Raw genomic sequence first — 18,014 nt, 5'->3', positions numbered from 1 at the left:
GGAGGCTTTCAAGAAGAGACTGGACTGTCCTCTGCCAGAAATGGTGTCCGGTCTCCTGCTTGGGCAGAGGGTTGGACTAGATGACCTACAAGATCCCTTCCAACTCTGTTAATCTGAACCTGTTTTACCCGGAAGTAGCCACCACACCTGGAGACAGATTTATTCACTGCTGCCCAGAATTTTACCCTCCAGAAATCCTGATGTTTTTAATGAGATCCAGGTCACCGCCAGGGCTTTTGCAAGCTCCATTGAGATTCCTGTCACTTTGCAAGCTCTGAACTCGCGGCTTGGAATGAAACACACTCCGGCCCTTTGGTCAAGAGACAGTCCCTTTATTTCTCGCGCTTCCCCCTCTTTTATTGCCATGGGGGGGGAAATGGCCTGTCCAACTTCCCAAAATATTCATGAACTATCCAACGTTGTCTTCTTCTCTCCTGGAAGAATGAAATATTCTAGGAAATATTAAAAAGGCAGAATATTATAGTTTCCCTGGATGAGAAATGGAGAAATGTGGGTTTTTTTAGAGGCAGGAAGCAGACTCACTCTTAATAGCCCCCACCCTCCTCAACAGCCCACAGCAGATGTCCGGACTCAAGAGATAAAGAGATAGCTAGGCCTATTCATAAGCAAAAGCCCTCATCCAAGATCTAACACAGGTAGGATTCGCCCTCTACCCACCTAGTAGCAGAACTCACCACCTGGCACCTGGGGAGATTACATCACCCAGCAAGGCTCAACCAAGCTTGGGACTCAGGACACTATAAAGTTACCCCTGTATGGCCCCATGGGAGTCTGACAACCAATCAGGATACATTTCTTACACAGGAACAGGAAGCTCCAAGGCGGGGCCCAAGAAACGGTATAAATCGCTCTGTCTGTCTGTCTTTCTGTCTGTCTCTGTCTGTCTCTGTCTGTCTCTGTCTCTGTCACTTTCTCTCCCTCTCTCTCTGTCGCTCTGTCTCTCTCTGTATGTCTCTCTGTCATCCTGGATCCACAGCTGACTTTCGACCACCATCTGACAGCTGTGACCAGGGGGGCATTTGCCCAGGTTCGCCTGGTACGCCAGTTGCGAACCTACCTGAACCGGGAGGCTCTCACAACAGTCACTCGGGCCCTTGTGACCTCTAGGCTGGAATACTGCAATGTGCTCTACATGGGGCTGCCCTTGAAGAGCACCCGGCGACTTCAGCTAGTCCAGAATGCGGCCGCGCGAGTGATTGTGGGCGCACCTCGGTTCGCCCACATAACACCTATTCTCCGCGAGCTGCGCTGGCTACCTGTTGATCTCCGGGTGCGCTTCAAGGTGCTACTCACCACCTATAAAGCCCTCCATGGTAGTGGATCTGCGTACTTGAGAGACCGCCGCCTGCCAATTACCTCCTTGCGACCGATTAGATCGCATAGATTAGGCCTCCTCCAAATTCCATCCGCCAGTCAATGTCGACTGGCAACTACACGGAGGAGAGCCTTTTCAGTTGCAGCTCCGACCCTTTGGAACGATCTCCCCGTGGAGATTCGTACCCTCACCATCGTCCAGACCTTCCGCACAGCCCTCAAGACCTGGCTATCCCGTCAGGCCTGCGGATAAGATCACAATCTGTCCCCACCCGAATGAAGAATGAATGTTGTGTACTATTTTACTCTTATGTATTGTTTTATGTTTATTGTTTATACCCCCCCCTCCCTATTTTATGTAAGCCGCCCTGAGTCCCCGCGGGGAAAAGGGCGGCCTATAAATATTTTTTTTAAAAATACTAAAATTTTTGTGTCTGTCGCGCGCTCTCTCTCTCTCTCTCTGTTGCTCTCTGTCTCTCTCTGTGTCTGTCACTTTCTCTCTCTCCTTCTCTCTCTGTCGCTGTCTCTCTCTCTCTATCTGTGTGTCTCTGTCATTTTCTCTGTGTCTGTCGCTCTCTCTCTCTCTCTCTCTCTCTGTGTCTCTCTGTGTCTCTCTCTGTGTCTGTCACTTTCTCTCTCCCTCTCTCTCTGTCGCTCTGTCTCTCTCTATCTCTCTGTGTGTCTCTCTTTGTCATTTTCTGTGTGTGTGTGTCTGTCGCTCTGTTTCTGTGTGTGTGTGTCTCTCTCTGTGTCTGTCACTGTCTCTCTCTGTTGCTCTCTGTCTCTCTCTGTCTCTCTCTCTCTGTGTGTCTGTCTGTCTGTCTGTCTCTCTCTCTCTCTGTCTCTTTCTCTGTCACTTTCTCTCTCTCTCTCTCTCCCCCCCCCAGGACCAAAAAACCCCATGTGGTCCTGGCCACCATTAAACCATCTTTCCAAGCAGCCTCCATGTTTCCGGTTTCTTTCTCCCCACTTGAACCCAGATGGACATTTCTCCCAACACTTCAAAGGATGGGAAGGAGGAGAAGCAAACCTTTTGCAACCCCTTATCCTCTTCCCAAACGCGCTCGGGATTTATTTCAAGCCTCTGAACACCCATCATCATCATCATCATCATCATCATCATCATCATCATCATCATCATCATATCAGAAAACTAAATGCAATTAAATATTTAGCCAAGGTAACCCCGCTAAGGGCAGTAGGACAGTTATTAAAATCCAATCAAGGCAATATGGACCAGATTTAAAAAAAGAAAACAACCCCAATTAAATGTTGTTTATAGTAACATTCCTCACTAACTATTTCATCTCAGGGTGCAGTTGAGGAGGAGAAAGTGGGGTGCGTTATTCTCCCCCCCCCAAGGAAGCTAGCCTATCATGCAAAAAAACCTATTTGCCTGGCTTACCTGTGGCAGATTCACACATTTCTGCAAAACACACCCCTTGGCTGAATAAACTGCACAAGTCCTTTTTAAGTCTTAACGATTTAAGTCTTGTCCCAAGCCTTAAATCGGAGCTTAAATCTATGGCTCCTCTGATATGTTGGTAAAGGTAAAGATTCCCCTCGCACATGTGTGCCAGTCGTTCCCGACTCTAGGGGGCGGTGCTCATCCCCGTTTCAAAGCCGAAGAGCCAGCGCTGTCCGAAGACGTCTCCGTGGTCATGTGCCCGGCATGACTCAACGCCAAAGGCGCACGGAGCGCCATTCCCTTCCCACCAAAGGTGGTTCCTATTTTCCTATTTGCATTTTTTACCTGCTTTCGAACTGCTAGGTTGGCAGAAGCTGGGACAAGGAACGGGAGCTCACTCCGTTACGCGGCGCTAGGGATTCGAACCGGCGAACTGCCGACCTTTCTGATCAACAAGCTCAGCGTCTTAGCCCCTGAGCCACCTTGATATGCTAAATCAAAGCTAAATCAAACCCACTGGGGTGGGGGCAATTCACACCTCCCCGCCAGCCCTATTCTAGGTTTATGCTAAAAGTTTTCAGCAGCCACATGCCGGAAGCAAAAAGAAAGTGCATTAAAGAGTTTTTCACCCCCCACCCACCCCTCAACCCACCCAATCTCCCCTACATTTTTAACCCAGTCATTGCATTCTTGCAAGTTTCTACTGCAATAAAAAAAGTTAAAGTAAAGTGTAGGAAAGTATAGCAAAGTAAAGTAAAGTAAAATAAAATGTAGGAAAGTAAGGTGAAAGTGAAAGTGAAAGTAAATACATTTGCAATACAAGTGTCTATAGTTTTATGTTTTAGGGTCCTTGCCCAAAGCTCAGGTCCTCAGAATCCACGCTGGACTGGCCATCCCTGTTTCAAAAAGAAATTAAGTTCCTAGTCCTCAGGATTCCTATTAGGTAGATTGGAAGGTATTAAACCCAGGCCTTTTGGACAAGGAAAAGTCTCGGCCACTGTGTGCAGTTCTTAACTCCTTTTAGGGAATGCCGTTAGTATCGCAGGGGAGCAAAAAGGACCAGCACCCCCCAAATTCCATTCAGTCACAGGAAACCTGGCAGTTTTGGAAGAAGAAGGAGAAAGAGGCAAGGGAAGGGCCTGAATCTTGCAGAGATGCAGCCAAGCCTTCCTCATCCGCTAAATATCGAAAGAGCTTCAGAGGCGACCCGCGCATCTCCACGCAAGGACAGGTAGATAAACTCAACTTTTAACCCGGGAGAGGCCTACATCCTGAAGAAGAGACACAAAGCCATCCTCTGTTTTTCTCCCAGGGAAAAAATCATCACAAAGTATTTCAGTGTTGCTGGTCATTGACCGAATGAATAAAACGCATTTCCATTTCCCCAAATCTGCCTTCAATTCCAGATGGGGGTCTTGTCCTCCGCGTGGGCTGAAAATTCTGGAAATTGGACGAAAAAGACCCCAGATACTTGCCAGAGGGCGGTGATGGGGGGTGGGGGGGAGACAAGCCGCTGAGGTGGCACAGTGGTTAAATGCAGCACTGCAGGCTACTTCAGCTGACTGCAGTTCTGCAGTTCGGCTGTTCAAATCTCACCGGCTCAGGGTTGACTCAGCCTCCCATCCTTCCGAGGTGGGTAAAATGAGGACCCGGATTGTTGTTGGGGACAATATGCTGACTCTGTGAACCGCTTAGAGAGGGCTGAAAGCCCTATGAAGCGGTATATAAGTCTAACCGCTATTGCTATTGCTATTCCCAGGAAATTCAAGTGATGTTCCGGTGACATTTCGACCCTTCCTGCGTTTTTCCCCGATGCTTTTTTCGGAGACAATCCCAAAACGGGAGAAACAAATCTCAAAATTGGATCCCTGCAAGCCTCTCTTTTTGGAAAAGGCCAAAGAAATCCTGTCGATTTATCCAGGGAAACCTGATCCGGGGGTGGGGGGAGGGGGAGAAAGCCCAGGAACGAAGTCAAAAGCCGAAAAGAAGCTGGGGGTCGTTCCAGGATAGCTTCTTCCAAACCCTAAAATCCCAGCTGGACTTTCCCGAGGTGGTTTCCCACGCCTGGCTCAGATGGCAATATGGAAAGAGTCCTTAAGCCACTGATCCCGAGAGTTCTGGGGCTGGAGGAAGCGCAGCTGCTGAGCTGGAGGGGCTTCCCGGGGCCCATCCGGACTTAACGGGTCCAGGTCGAAATCTTCCTCCTCGTCCGAGAAGCCGTTTTCGGCAGCCAGGCTGCCGTCCGAGTGGAGTGAAGACGACATGTCCTGGAAGAGGCTCTTGAACTCCTGGATGGACTCGTACAGGGACCACAGCTGGCAAAGAAGGGACATGTCCAGTTGTCGGAGCCCCACCTGCAGAAGGGACGGAAAGCAAACGTTGAGCTGTGGAGCTGCCGGGATTCAAACCGGGGGCCGGTTAGCCGGAAAGCTCAGCCTCAAATCAAGAACTGCATCTTTCTAGTGTTTGGCAATGTTGACCAACGTAAGACAAGTGGACTTCGATTCCCAGAATTCTTTAAGATGTCTGGACTAAAACTCCCAGAATTCCACAGTCAGCATGCTTTCAAAGGGGTGGACTTCAACTCCCAGAATCCCCCAGCCAGTGTGCGTTAAGATGGGTGGACTTCAACTCCCAGAATCCCCCAGCCAGCAGGCTTTAAGATGGGTGGACTTCTACTCCCAGAATCCCCCAGCCAGTGTGTTTTAAGATGGGTGGACTTCAACTCCCAGAATCCCCCAGCCAGTAGGGTTTCAGATGGGTGGACTTCAACTCCCAGAATCCCCCAGCCAGTGTGTTTTAAGATGGGTGGACTTCAACTCCCAGAATCCCCCAGCCAGTAGGGTTTCAAATGGGTGGACTTCAACTCCCAGAATTCCCCAGCCAGCAGGTTTTAAGATGGGTGGACTTCAACTCCCAGAATCCCCCAGCCAACATCCTTTAAGAGAGGAGGACTTCAAGTCCCATAAACAAACAAACCAACAAAAACTAAACAACTAAGGGGTATAAAGCTGGATGTGGTTTTGTCAGCCGCAAATGGGACAAAATGGCTGTCTGGGGAATTCTGGGAGTTGAAATCCTTAAGTCTCAAAAGTTGCCAAAGTTAGACAATCTTGCTTTTTTTTAGAATAAAATCAGCCAAGCTTTGAAATCCACAAAACGTTTTAAATTAGTTCTGTGGGAGTTTGCTACCCTCTAGTGGACAAAACCTTGTACTGCACAGGTTTTGAACTGTTAAATTTTTTCTCCCCTATCTAATTTCATTGCTTTGGATGAAAGTGAAATCCCAAATACGAATAATTAAAAACAAAAAAAAAACTAAGTTCCCCTCCTCTCTGTGGCAGCCCCTCAAATATTGGAAGATGCTCTTCTGTCTCCCCTGGTCCTTCTCTTCCCTAGACTAGCCAGGCCCAGTTCCTGCAACCGTTCATCATATGTTTTAGCCTCCAGTCCCCTAATCCTCTTTGTTGCTCTTCTCTGCACTCTTTCGAGAGTCTCAACATCCAGATCTCATTTCAGGTGAGACAAGCCGGTTGTGGGAACACTGCCATTCTTTCTGTAGTTCAGTCAGTCATCTTTACTTTATTTTTATTTATATGCTGCCCATTCTCTGTCTATGGGTGCTGTTGACTCTGATTTTTTTTTAGGAGGGTGGGTGTCGAAAACCATGACTGACTCTGATCAAACTACTTTCCATTCTCTAAAACTCTTTATTTAGGTTTCCGGAAAGTCTCAACTTCCCTTTGAAATACAACTCCGTCTATTTAGCAGAATAAGAGAATTGGAAGGGATCTTGGATGTCTTCTATTTATTTTATTTATTTATTATTTATTAATTAGACTTATATACCGCTTCATAGGGCTTTCAGCCCTCTCTAAGCGGTTTACAGATTTTTTTAGCAAATTGAGTCAGCAACTTGCCCCCAACAATCCGGGTCCTCATTTCACCCACCTCGGAAGGATGGAAGGCTGAGTCAACCTTGAGCCGGTGAGATTTGAACCGCTGAACTGCAGATAGCAGTCAGCTGAAGTGGCCTGCAATACAAGGAGGTTGCTCATATGTATGCAAGCACGCAAAGCACCCAGGGAATTAATAATATGGTTAACAAAATCTTGGCTTAGGATGTTGTTACTACTACTACTACTACTACTACTACTTCTTCTTCTTCTTCTTCTTCTTCTTCTTCTTCTTCTTCTTCTTCTTCTTCTTCTTCTTCTTCTTCTTCTTCTTCTTCTTCTTCTTCTTCTTCTTCTTCTTCTTCTTCTTCTTCTTCTTCTTCTTCTTCTTCTTCTTCTTCTTCTTCCTCCTCCTCCTCCTCCTCCTCCTCCTCCTCCTCCTCCTCCTTCTTAAATGTTACCCATTTAAACACTAAGATTTACTAATATGAATGTGTCTGTTCAATCATATAGGCACTCAATGGCCTGGTAATGTGCCCCTTCCCCAAATGAATAATCACGGCTATTATTCGGCTGATTTAAAAGCTCTCTCTGCATTGATGGGGTTGGGGGGGGGCAATCAGGTGAACACACCCCCGCCCTGAAATTACCAACCATGGGACCCCAGGAGGATGAAGTCCCAGCTCTCCCCCTCTTCCTTGCCTACACTGCAGAGCTGTTGTGGAGTTAAACCCCGAAGCCACACCCATCCGATGTGGTCTACTGCTTGAGGCGCCGGGCTAGGAACCAGGAGATGGTGAGTTCTAGTCCCTCTTTAGTCCTAAAAGCCAGTTGGGTGATTTTGGGCCATTCACCAGGAGATTGGGAGTTCTAGTCCCTCCTTAGATATGAATGCCAGCTGAATGACTCTGGGCCAATCACCAGGAGACAGTGAGTTCTAGTTCTGCCTTAGTCATAAAAGCCTGCTGGTGACTTTGGGCCATCCACCAGGAGACTGGGAGTTCTAGTCCCTCCTTAGATATGAATGCCAACTGAGTGACTCTGCGCCAATCACCAGGCGTCCATGAGTTCTAGTCCTGCCTTAGACCTGAAAGCCAATTGGGTGACTTTGGGACAATCACTAGGAGACGGTGAGTTCTAGTCCCTCTTTAGTCCTGAAAGCCGGCTGGGTGACTTTGGGCCAATCACCAGGAGTCTGTGAGTTCTTGGCCTCTCTCTCTCTCTTCCCTCCACCCTCCTCTGTCTGTCAAGTCCACCTCACAAGGTTGTCATTGTTGCGGGCAAAATAAGGAGGAAGCCAATTGTGCTGGAGATGTTTGCTGCCTTGAGTTATTATTCTCGCCCTACAGGTGAGAAATTAAACAAATAACATTGAATAAACCAAGCCCCCCCCCCCCCACTGCACCAAATTTAGACCTTGGCATGATGCCAGGGGCTAATTTTAGACCTGCAACTTTCACAGCCCTTTCGTGGGGCAAGTGGGATCCCTTGCAGAACATGCCGGCCCCCTCCCACGCCCCGGGCTAATTTTTCACAAGCCGCCTCCTCTCATTGTTTTTTTGGGGGGAGTACCCCGCTTCCAAGTCCTACCGACCCCGGGTTCAAAGCCTCCCAGCCCAGCCTCTCCTACAAAGGTGCCTCTATTCCTTGCAAAGTGCTTTAAAAAAAATAATGTTTGGTTTGCAGCCAGGTGAGCCGTGGGAAAAGGGGTGCTTTCGTGTTATCGCCCCCGTCCCCCCCCCGCAACGATAGAAACAGGGTGGCAGCAAATTTAGGGTGTGAGGGGAGGTGCGGAAATGAAATGAATGGATCGAATGGAAGTGGTGGGAGCTTCATCCCTGGAAGCTTTCAAGAAGAGACCGGACTGCCCTCTGTCAGAAATGGTGTAAGGGGTCTCCTGCTTGGGGCAGAGGGGGTTGGACTAGATGACCTCCAAGGCCCCTCCCAACTCTTCTTATTCTGTTCTTATTCTATTATTCGGCAGTTGTAGGGGCTTCATCCCTGGAGGCTTTCAAGAAGAGACTGGACTGACGTTTGTCAGAAATGGTGTAAGGGGTCTCCTGCTCGGGGCGGAGGGAGGGTTGGACTAGATGACCTCCAAGGCCCCTTCCAATTATTCTTATTCTGTTATTATTCTATTATTCAGCAGTTGTGGGAGGCTTTCAAGAAGAGACTGGGCTGCCCTTTGTCAGAAATGGTGTAGGGGGGTCTCCTGCTTGGGGCAGAGGGGGTTGGACTAGATGACCTCCAAGGCCCCTTCCAACTCTGTTTCTCTGGGAATAAATACCCTAGGTCCTCGGGGTGGGCAAGGTGGGAAATGGGTGTTTCCTGACCGTCCACCCCTGCAAGGTGGGCTCAGGTGAGGGGGGGGTTCCCCCTAAGTAGAGCTGGGCATCTCAAAGGACCCCCAACCCAGAGAGACTTTTGGGGAGGGGGATGCAAAGCCATCAGAAGCCCCCCCCCACCCGGGCATCGCTCACCATCTCCTTGCGCAGCACGGCCAGCGCGGCATCCAGGTTGGCGGGCCGGGGGGGTCGTAGGGTGGTCCCAGGGGGCTTCTCCCCGGCGGGGGCCGCCTGGGCTTGGCGCAGGTCGTCCTGGATGCGCGACTTCTTGCTGTAGACCTTCTGGATCTCGCGCCACGAGCCGCCGCTGGAGTTGAGGATGCCGCTCAGCCCTTTGGGCAGCGGGGGCAGCCCCTCCAGCGCGCACGCCTGGTTGACCGGGGGCTCCGGCGGGGAGCAGCTCATGGCCGTTGGAGGGGGGGGGAGAGGGGGCACTCGGCCTATGCTCAGAGGTACTCTCGGCCCCCGCGGCTGCTGCAGCGCCCGATCGGCTGCACGCCGGCCTTTTGTCTGCGGCGGCGGCTGCGCCCGGATCGCCCGCAAGGACGCCGCAGCGGCTTAAAGGGGCCCCGCCGGGCGGCCCGGGAGGCAGCGCAGCCTCTGGCTCGGCGGGGCAGAAGCCGCTGCGCTGGGCGAGTCTCTGCGGAGCCCCGGGCGCGATTCCCCACCTGCCGCGACCGGGATCCACGGGGTAGATCCACCGAGCGTTTTCCTTGCTTTCCTCTGTCCTTTTCTTTCTTTCCTTCCTTTTCTGTCTCCTTCCTTTCTCCCTTCGCTCTCTATTCCTCCCTATGCTTTCTTTCCATTTGACCTTCCCTCGCTGCCTCCGTTCTTTTCGCCTTCCCTTCCTTCTCTCCCTTTTCCATCCTGTTATTTCTCGTTACCTTCCTTCTTCCCTTTTTACCTCCCTCCCTCCCTCCTTTCCTTCCCTTTCTCTTTAACTTCCTTCCTTTTTACCTCCCTCCTTTCTTTCCTTCCCTCCCTTTCTTTAACTTCCTTCCTTCCTTTTTACCTCCCTCCCTCCCTCCTTTCTTTCCTTCCCTCCCTTTCTCTTTAACTTCCTTCCTTCCTTTTTACCTCCCTCCCTCCTTTCCTTCCCTTTCTCTTTAACTTCCTTCCTTTTACCTCCCTCCTTTCTTTCCTTCCCTCCCTCTCTTTAACTTCCTTCCTTTTTACCTCCCTCCCTCCCTCCTTTCTTTCCTTCCCTCCCTTTCTCTTTAACTTCCTTCCTTTTTACCTCCCTCCTTTCTTTCCTTCCCTCCCTCTCTTTAACTTCCTTCCTTTTTACCTCCCTCCCTCCTTTCTTTCCTTCCCTCCCTTTCTCTTTAACCCTTTTTATCTCCCTCCTTTCTTTCCTTCCTTCCCTTTCTCTTTAACTTCCTTCCCTCCTTTTTACCTCCCACCCCTTTCATCCCTCCCTTTCTCTTTACCTTCCTCCCTCCTTTCCTTCCACTTTCTTTACCTTTCTTCCCTCCTTTCCTTCCATTCCCTCTTTCTTTACCTCCCTTCCTCCCTCCTTTCCTTCCATTCCCAACCTCCCTCTTCTTCCTTCCCTTCCTTCTGTCCTTCCCTCCCTTTCTTTCTCCCTCCTCCTAATTTCTTTCTCTTTCTTCTTAATTTGGGAATTGCACCTGTTTACATGAGGCCGCCTATCGTTGAATTGAGTTGCTTCTTAGAACTCCGCCAGAGAGATTAACAAGTTGTGCCAACAGGGCCCGGATTCGGTGTGGCCAAGGGCGGAAGGAAATGCCAGACTTTCCCAATTTTGGTCGGCTGCTGGAGGGGCAAAAGATGGATCGGGTCCAATCTTTGGGGGGGTGGTGTTGTTGTCAAATTTGTGGGTCCACTTTCTGGAAAGAGAGGTCGCCCTCTTTCCTTGAGTCCGAAGAGCGGCATCTGGGCGAGACCAGAAGCAGCCAAGTAAGAGCCTCCTGCGCAGACTTGGGTGTGAAGGTCCTTTGAAGGGCAATGCCAACCTTGACCAAGCAGCCTAAAGCAGTGTTTCTCAACCTTGGCGACTTTAAGTCCTGTGGACTTCAACTCCCAGAATCCCCCAGCCAGCTATGCTGGCTGGGGGATTCTGGGAGTTGAAGTCCATAGGACTTAAAGTCGCCAAGGTTGAGAAACACTGGCCTAAAGCCCAGTTTAAAGACGACACTAATGGGTGCCACGAATATTTGCCCCCCTCCTCTAGCCAGGAAATCCAGAACTGTTGCAGAGCCAGTTTCAAAGTAGTCCACAGGAGAAACGACACCACTGCGGCCTTTCTCTGGCCTTGTTTTGGGCTAAAAATCTATGTCCGAATTGCATCCCTTCAGAAGATCAAGGCAAGGGCAAAATCTCCCTGCTTTTCCAGCCACTTTCCACTTAGCTATCCTCTTGAGACCACAAAAACTTGTACATTTGTTTGTTTCTCCCACTCTGCAGCTCTCCAAGACGGCCAGCCAACTGTATTCTTTGCCTTCCGTGCTTACGACCTTGTGCCATGTAATAGGCTTAACCTAATTGGGAGAAAGAATTAGCAAGTGCATTCCTAACCGCACCCTAGAATGCTTTGCCACTTTACGATGGGCAGACTCCAACTCCCAGAATTCCATGTATTTGTATTTAGTTTATTTGTATGCCGCCCTTCTCCAGGAGGGACTCAGGGCGGCGAACAACTCAGGGGGGGAAAGGGGACATAAACACAGTACACATGATTAAAATACATGAAAATCACACAGCCATACAAGTCGAGAGGGGAGGGCTGGGGAGTTCTGGGAGTGGAAGTCGACGCATCTTAAAATTGCTGCGGTTAAGAAATCCTGCACACTTGGAACACTGCATCCAGTTTTGGTCATCACACTATGAAAAGGATGTGGAGACTCTAGAAAGAGTGCAGAGAAGAGCAACCAGGATGATGAGAGGACTGGAGGCTCAAACATAGGAAGAACGGCTGCAGGAACTGGGCCTGGCTAGTCTAGGGAAGAGAAGGACCAGGGGAGACAGGAGAGCATCTTCCAATATTTGAGGTGCTGCCACAGAGAAGGGGGGTGGGTCAAGCTATTCTCCAAAGCATCAGAGAAGGAAGAATGGATGGAAACCGACAAAGGAGAGATTCAACCTGGAAATAAGGAGGAATTTCCTAACAGGGAGAACAATCAACCCATGGAACAGAAGTTGCCTTCAGAAGTTGTGGGAGCTTCATCCCTGGAGGCCTTCAAGAAGAGACTGCACTGCCATTTGTTGGAAGTGGTGTAGGGTATCCTGCTTGAGCAGGGGGTTGGACTAGATGGCCTACAAGGTCCCTTCCAACTCTTTTAATCTAATCATACAATTGGTTGTTTTTGATTGGTCCTTCTGACAGAAGGGAATCTCACACGTAGGAATACTCCTACAAGTAGAACTTGACTTATGACCAGTCACTTAGCTCAGAGTTACAAGGAGAAGAGAGACTTACAATACAGATTTGAATAGCCTCCAATGCATTTATAACCGTTTGCAGTATCCCGTAGCCGCAATTTCCAGCATTTTCCTTCTGGAAAATTAGCTTCCAGTTTCTTGGGGAAAAATCCCCCATAGCAAAACAAAACAGTGTCGTAAAATTGGGTGCAGCCACAGTGACCTGTTTTACGACTGTCCAGATTTATGACCAAAATTGCAGGCTCAGTTGCTCTTCCTAAGTCAAGGACTTTACCTGTATTCAACCATACCTGACCAATTCCAAGTGTCACACTTCCCATTCTTCCTCTTAAGTGACACTTGTCATCAAACTGTCACTCAGAGGAACAAGGTATCTTCTGAGTTGATTTAATTTTATTTCCTAGAATGTCCAAGATGCCTGAGAGGAGAAAGCTCCATTTCTTAGCTTACAGCTTCTTTTTCTCAAGTATTGGTTAGGTAAAAGTAATGGTTCCCCTTGCACATAGGTGCTAGTCGGTCCCGACTCTAGGGGGCAATGCTCATCTCCGTTTCAAAGCCGAAGAGCCAGCGCTGTCCGAAGACGTCTCCGGGGTCAAGTGGCCGGCATGACTAAACACTGAAGGCGCACGGAATACGGTTATTTTCCCATCAAAGGTGGTCTCTATTTTTCTACTTGCATTTTTTACGTGCTTTCGAACTGCTAGGTTGGCAGAAGCTGGGACAAGGAACGGGAGCTCACTCCATTACACTGAGCTAGGGATTCAAACCACTGAAACTGCCAACCTTTCTGATCAACAAGCTCAAGGGTCTTAGCCCCTGAGCCACCGCATCCCAACTATTGGTTATTAAAGTTTAAAAGTTTTAAGACGCCATTGGGGGGGGGGGGCAAAAGCACATGCCAAACCCGATTCCTTCACAACAGCGAAGATTTGACACCACACAATCATGATCTTGTGCCTTGAAATTTGAAACGTTTAATGCTTCACAAAAAAAAAAATACACCACAACACAACGGAGGTCCCGATAACCTCAAATCTTTGGATCTGGCAAGCGGGATGGTGAGCGGATTTAAGCTGAAGGGTGTAGAGGAGCCCCAAATTCAGTGCCTAAGATGGTTGCTAACTCCAACATAACCTTTCCCCAAACCAGTTTAACTCTTTTATCTATCCTTTCTTTGTCCCGGGTTAGATAGATCAGTGCGTGCAAATCCTCTTAAAATATTCCTCAAACATCAGGACAATTTGTATAAGGGGGTAGGGAAAAAAGCTCACATTTTAATCAGGATGGAGAGCCCAGTCATATTGAAATCACCCAGCCCTTATGATGAATGGTGGTGGTGGCGGGGAAATCCTCTGGCACTCCAAGCATGGCCTACACTCCATGCCAGGCCTGGCACTGCCGTTACAAGCCGGGGCATCCTCACTGTGGCAGCTCCCTGATGCCCTTGAGAGCATCTGTGCAGGCCCGGATGAGTGCACAAAACTGGATGCTCCTCTCGACAGAGGTAGTTTCTTGGAGATGCTGGCTTGCCCAGTCGATCTTCTGTAGAATGGTCTCTTCTGCCGCAGCCAAGGTGCTGCGTGCCAAGGGGGCATTAGGGGCAGCAGTGGACGCCGGGAGGGCTGGGTCAGGATTAGCATTTGACCGGAGACCCAAAGCTGCCCCTTCGCAATGCTCCGGGCGTGACGCCATTTCATCTGTGTTGGCAGCAAGCTGGCGCTCCCGCACTTGGGAAAGGGCTGCTTGGGCATTGAGCGCTAGAGGGAGAGAGAGAAGATCAAAGAGGTGGCATCATGAGGCTGTTGCTTTCGGGTTCAACAACAGCAAACGCTGCTGAAAAGTCCAGGGATCTTTTCGTATGGCGCGGAAAAATCTGCCCGGATTCTCCAGGAGCAAATGGGTACTGGCGATGCTTCCAGACACAGCAGAAAAAGGGGTGGGGTGGGGGGTGTCCCTTCCCCACTAGCAAAGTGAACAGGACAAAAACAACTTCAGTTGTCAGAGCAGCACAAAATGTGCAAGTTTTTATCTGAAGCAATTGCACAAAACACCAGCCTAACAGCTCCTTTCGCAGACGAACTGCGTTTCAGAATTTATGATTTACCAACGCAGTGAGTGGGTTAAGAGTTGGAAGGTCCCATGAGCTGTGGTGGCCCAGTGGTTAGATTGCGGTACTGCAGGCTACTTCTGCTGACTGCCGGCTGCCGCCATTTGGCAGTTAGAATCTCATCAGGCTCAAGGTCAACTCAATCTTCCGTCCTTTCGAGGTCGGTAAAATGAGGACCCAGATTGTTGCGGGCAAGAGGCTGGCTCTGTAAACCGCTTAGAGAGGGCTGGAAAGCACTGTGAAGCGGCATATAAGTCTAACTGCTCTTGCTATTTTTCTTCCTTCCTTTCTTCCTAATTCCTTCTTCCTTTCCTTTCCTTTCTCCCTTCTGGTTAGTATGCAGAATTGAAGACTAACACTGCCCACTGCCAGGAGGTCGAGCCTGACCAGCTCAAGGTTGGCTCATCCTTCCATCCTTCTGAGGTGGGTAAAATGAGGACCCAGATTGTTGGGGGTCAAGAGGCCGACTCTGTAAATTGCTTAGAGAGGGCTGTGAAGCGGTATATAAGTCTAAGGGCTATTGCTATTGTCCTTCCTTCCTCCTTCTTTCCTTCCTTCCTTCCTTCATTCCCAGTGGTTAGAACGCAGAATTGCAAGCAAATTCTGCTCACAGCCAGGAGTTTGATCCTGACTGGCTGAAGGTCAACTCAGCCTTCCATCTTTCTGAGGTGGGTCAAATGAGGCTCCAGATTGTTGGGGGCAAGAGGCTGACTTTGTAAACCGCTCAGAGAAGGCTGTAAAGCACTGTGAAGCGGTATATAAATCTAAGTGCTATTGCCAAGTGCCATTTATGTCGTGATGCCCACCCACCCAAGCTGTTCCCATTTGGTGCTGCAGAAGCACAGAAGAGCTCCCCTTATCCATTTTGGTAACGGGGCAATATACTCTGAGAGGACCACTGCACGAAGTGGGGCAGGTGAAGAAGAGAAACAGCTCCCCGCTTCCTCTGCCCACCATACCTGGATTGTCCTTGTCCACATCAGAATTAAGCTCTTGGCAGGCGACGCAGTACAATTTCTTCTGCTTATCTTGTAGCAAAATGGTCTGGAAGGAAATTCAGTGACCAAAAGGCAAAGGGGGGGGGGGGGGCAGAATGGGAAGAGAAAAGGGTAGAAGTCAGAGGTTTGTTTGTTTTTTGCCAAAGTCACGTAATGGGCATGCATGCAAGGGAGAACAAGGAAAGCCCATCGACCCCTTGCTGAAAGAAACTGCTTTTTCATACTGGGCCTGCCCAACACAAATTACACCCCTGCAACCAATTCCCAATCTGTGCCATCCTGAAGAAAGGTTTAAAGAAGCAGTCTGTTCATCGGAAACATCAGGGAGCCAGGCACAGCCTAGCCTGGCATCAGCCATGGCATCCAGGAGCCGGGCATCTCCTTCAGCCTGATTGTTCTCGCTTCTAGTCTTGTCTGATCACTGAGTTGCTCCCTTTCCTGAGGCAGAAACCCTCTTTTCCCCACAACTTTCTTCATGGGCACCCTTTTTTTTTTGAACTATTACCATCTGGCAGCTGGTACAGGATAATAAAAACAAAGACAAATGGGCTGAAAAACAGCTTCTATCCCAGGGCAGTAACTATATTGAATTCTACTATATAGTGCAATATTAATGCAATATCAGGGGTTTTCAATTTCAATTATATAGCATGTGAAGAATATGTGTTTGTGTTTTTATTTTTATAGCTATAATGTAGCAGTGTCCTAATATTTGAGGGGCTGCCACAGAAAGGAGGAAGGGGGTCAAGCTATTCTCCAAGGCACCCGAAGGCCAGAAAAGGAATAATGGATGGAAACAGAATGAGAGATTAAACCTGGAAATAAGGAGGAATTTCCTGACATGGAGAATGATCAACCGATGGAACAGAAGTTGCCTTCGGAAGTTGTGGAAGCTTCATTCCTGGAGGCTTTCAAGAAGAGACTGGGCTGCCCCCTGCCAGAAATAGTGTAGGGTCTCCTGATAGGGCGCACGGGGGTGTATGGTCCCTTCCAACTCTGTTAATGTGTTAAAGTGAACTTTATAATGCCTTGATAAGACCCCACCTAGAATTCTACATCCAGTTTTGTCACCACGCTATAAAAAAACATTGAGACTCTGGAAAGAGTGCAGAGAAGAGCAACCAGGATGATTAGGCGACTGAAGGCTAAAACATATGGTAAATGGTAGCAGGAACTGGGCATGGCTAATCTAAGGAAGAGAAGGACCAGGGGAGACAGGATAGCAGTTTTCCACTATTTGAGGGACTGCCACAGAGATGAGGAAGGGGGTCAAGCTATTCTCCAAACCCCCTGAAGGTCAGACAAGGAACAATGGATGGAAACTGACCAAGGAGAGATTAAACCTGGAAATAAGGAGGAATTTTCTTGAGGTGAGAACCATCAACCCATGGAACAGAAGTTGCCTTCGGAAGTTGTGGGAGCTTCATCCCTGGAGGCTTTCAAGAAGAGATTGGACTGTCATTGGTCAGAAATGGTGGAAGGTCCTGATTGAGGGGGTTGGACTAGATGACCTCCAAGGTCCCTTCCAACTCTGTTCATCTAATCTAATCTACACTGAAGACGTCATTTCATTTCGTTGTACGAAGTGCAATGACAATAAAGTAAACTAAACTAAACGTGACCGTCAGGGCGGGTGTGTGCGTTTTTGTGTGTCTCCCACCGGGGCCACTCTGCACATGCCCAGTGGCGGCCTCGCTCACCCCGCATTCGTCGCAGCACTCGCCCAGCATCCGGTAGCCCTTCAGCAGGTACTCGCTCATCAGCTTGCTGATCTTGTCCTGCCGCTCGCGCCGGGCCTGGATCACCTTCAGCTCGGCCTCGGAAGGCGGCTGCCATTCGGCGTCCTCGTGACCTGGGAAGGGAAGGAGGAAGCCGCGGTGGAGGCGAGGCCCGGGCCTGCAGCCCGAGTCTCCCCCCTGCTCTTCCCCGTTGTCCATCGCCTCTGGCCCGGTCTCCGGCTGGTCGACGGGCCGGAGGCCCATTGCCATGGCGACGCCTTCCTCCCCCTCCCCGCGTTACCTGCCGCGCTCAGCGCCATGTTGTTTCCCCTCTTCAGGCGCAACTTCCGATGCTAGCCACGCCCTCTTCCGTCACTGTCGCCGCCCGCCTCCTGGTAGGACTTCCCTACGTAAGAAGGAAAAAAAAAAAGGCCCACGGCTTTCAATTTCCCTCCGGCAACTTTACCGGCCGCGCAAAGGTTCCGGGAGAAGTTTGTTCCCCGTCTCTTTTTAAAGAGGAATTCGTGAAGGTCTTCATGAATAAATGGAAGTTATAATTCAATATTGGAATGCTGGCCCGTCAATGTGGGATTAAGGACTCCGATTCTAATTTCCACTAAGGCACAGGAGATTCCTGGAATTGGTAGCTTTTCCAACCAACTATGCACATCGGCAATTGTAATGTCAGGGGTCTCCAACCTTGGCCACTTTACGACTTGTGGACTTCAACTCCCAACTTGGCCAAGGTTGGAGATCCCTGTAATACGTCAAAAGCCCAGTGTTCAATCTTTCAAATATAGCTGCA

General features: G+C 49.5%; 2 protein-coding genes across 2 annotated transcripts; both read right to left on the bottom strand.

The window, feature by feature from the left end:
- Positions 1-3,535: 3,535 nt before the first annotated feature.
- Positions 3,536-9,390, bottom strand: FAM89B (family with sequence similarity 89 member B). Its single transcript, XM_087703722.1, has 2 exons — positions 9,120-9,390; positions 3,536-5,097 (listed from the first exon to the last, which is right to left on the bottom strand). Exons 1-2 carry the CDS (start codon positions 9,387-9,389, stop codon positions 4,813-4,815), a joined length of 555 nt encoding a protein of 184 aa, XP_087559848.1. The 5' UTR covers position 9,390; the 3' UTR covers positions 3,536-4,812.
- Positions 9,391-13,335: 3,945 nt separating this feature from the next.
- Positions 13,336-17,617, bottom strand: ZNRD2 (zinc ribbon domain containing 2). Its single transcript, XM_014070642.2, has 4 exons — positions 17,511-17,617; positions 17,192-17,343; positions 15,453-15,537; positions 13,336-14,143 (listed from the first exon to the last, which is right to left on the bottom strand). Exons 1-4 carry the CDS (start codon positions 17,527-17,529, stop codon positions 13,806-13,808), a joined length of 594 nt encoding a protein of 197 aa, XP_013926117.1. The 5' UTR covers positions 17,530-17,617; the 3' UTR covers positions 13,336-13,805.
- Between the last annotated feature and the right edge of the window lie 397 nt (positions 17,618-18,014).

This window comes from Thamnophis sirtalis, unplaced genomic scaffold, assembly GCF_051295495.1.
Source record: "Thamnophis sirtalis isolate CommonGarterSnake01/CBP01778 unplaced genomic scaffold, rThaSir2_p1.2 scaffold_2, whole genome shotgun sequence".
Lineage (NCBI taxonomy): Eukaryota > Metazoa > Chordata > Lepidosauria > Squamata > Natricidae > Thamnophis > Thamnophis sirtalis.
The sequence above is the reverse complement of the archived record's forward strand: the minus strand, read 5'-3'. Positions and strand labels throughout refer to the sequence as shown.

What these genes read in the sequence shown, in the direction of transcription:
- FAM89B (XM_087703722.1), bottom strand. Translation starts at nt 9,389, where the DNA reads ATGAGCTGCTCCCCGCCGGAGCCCCCGGTCAACCAGGCGTGCGCGCTG. An exon ending in CCGTGCTGCGCAAGGAGATG is followed by an intron (nt 5,098 to 9,119) that starts GTGAGCGATGCC and finishes TCCCTTCTGCAG; the next exon opens with GTGGGGCTCCGACAACTGGA.
- ZNRD2 (XM_014070642.2), bottom strand. An exon ending in AGTGCTGCGACGAATGCGGG is followed by an intron (nt 15,538 to 17,191) that starts GTGAGCGAGGCC and finishes ATTTCCTTCCAG; the next exon opens with ACCATTTTGCTACAAGATAA. An exon ending in TGTGGACAAGGACAATCCAG is followed by an intron (nt 14,144 to 15,452) that starts GTATGGTGGGCA and finishes CTCTCCCTCTAG; the next exon opens with CGCTCAATGCCCAAGCAGCC.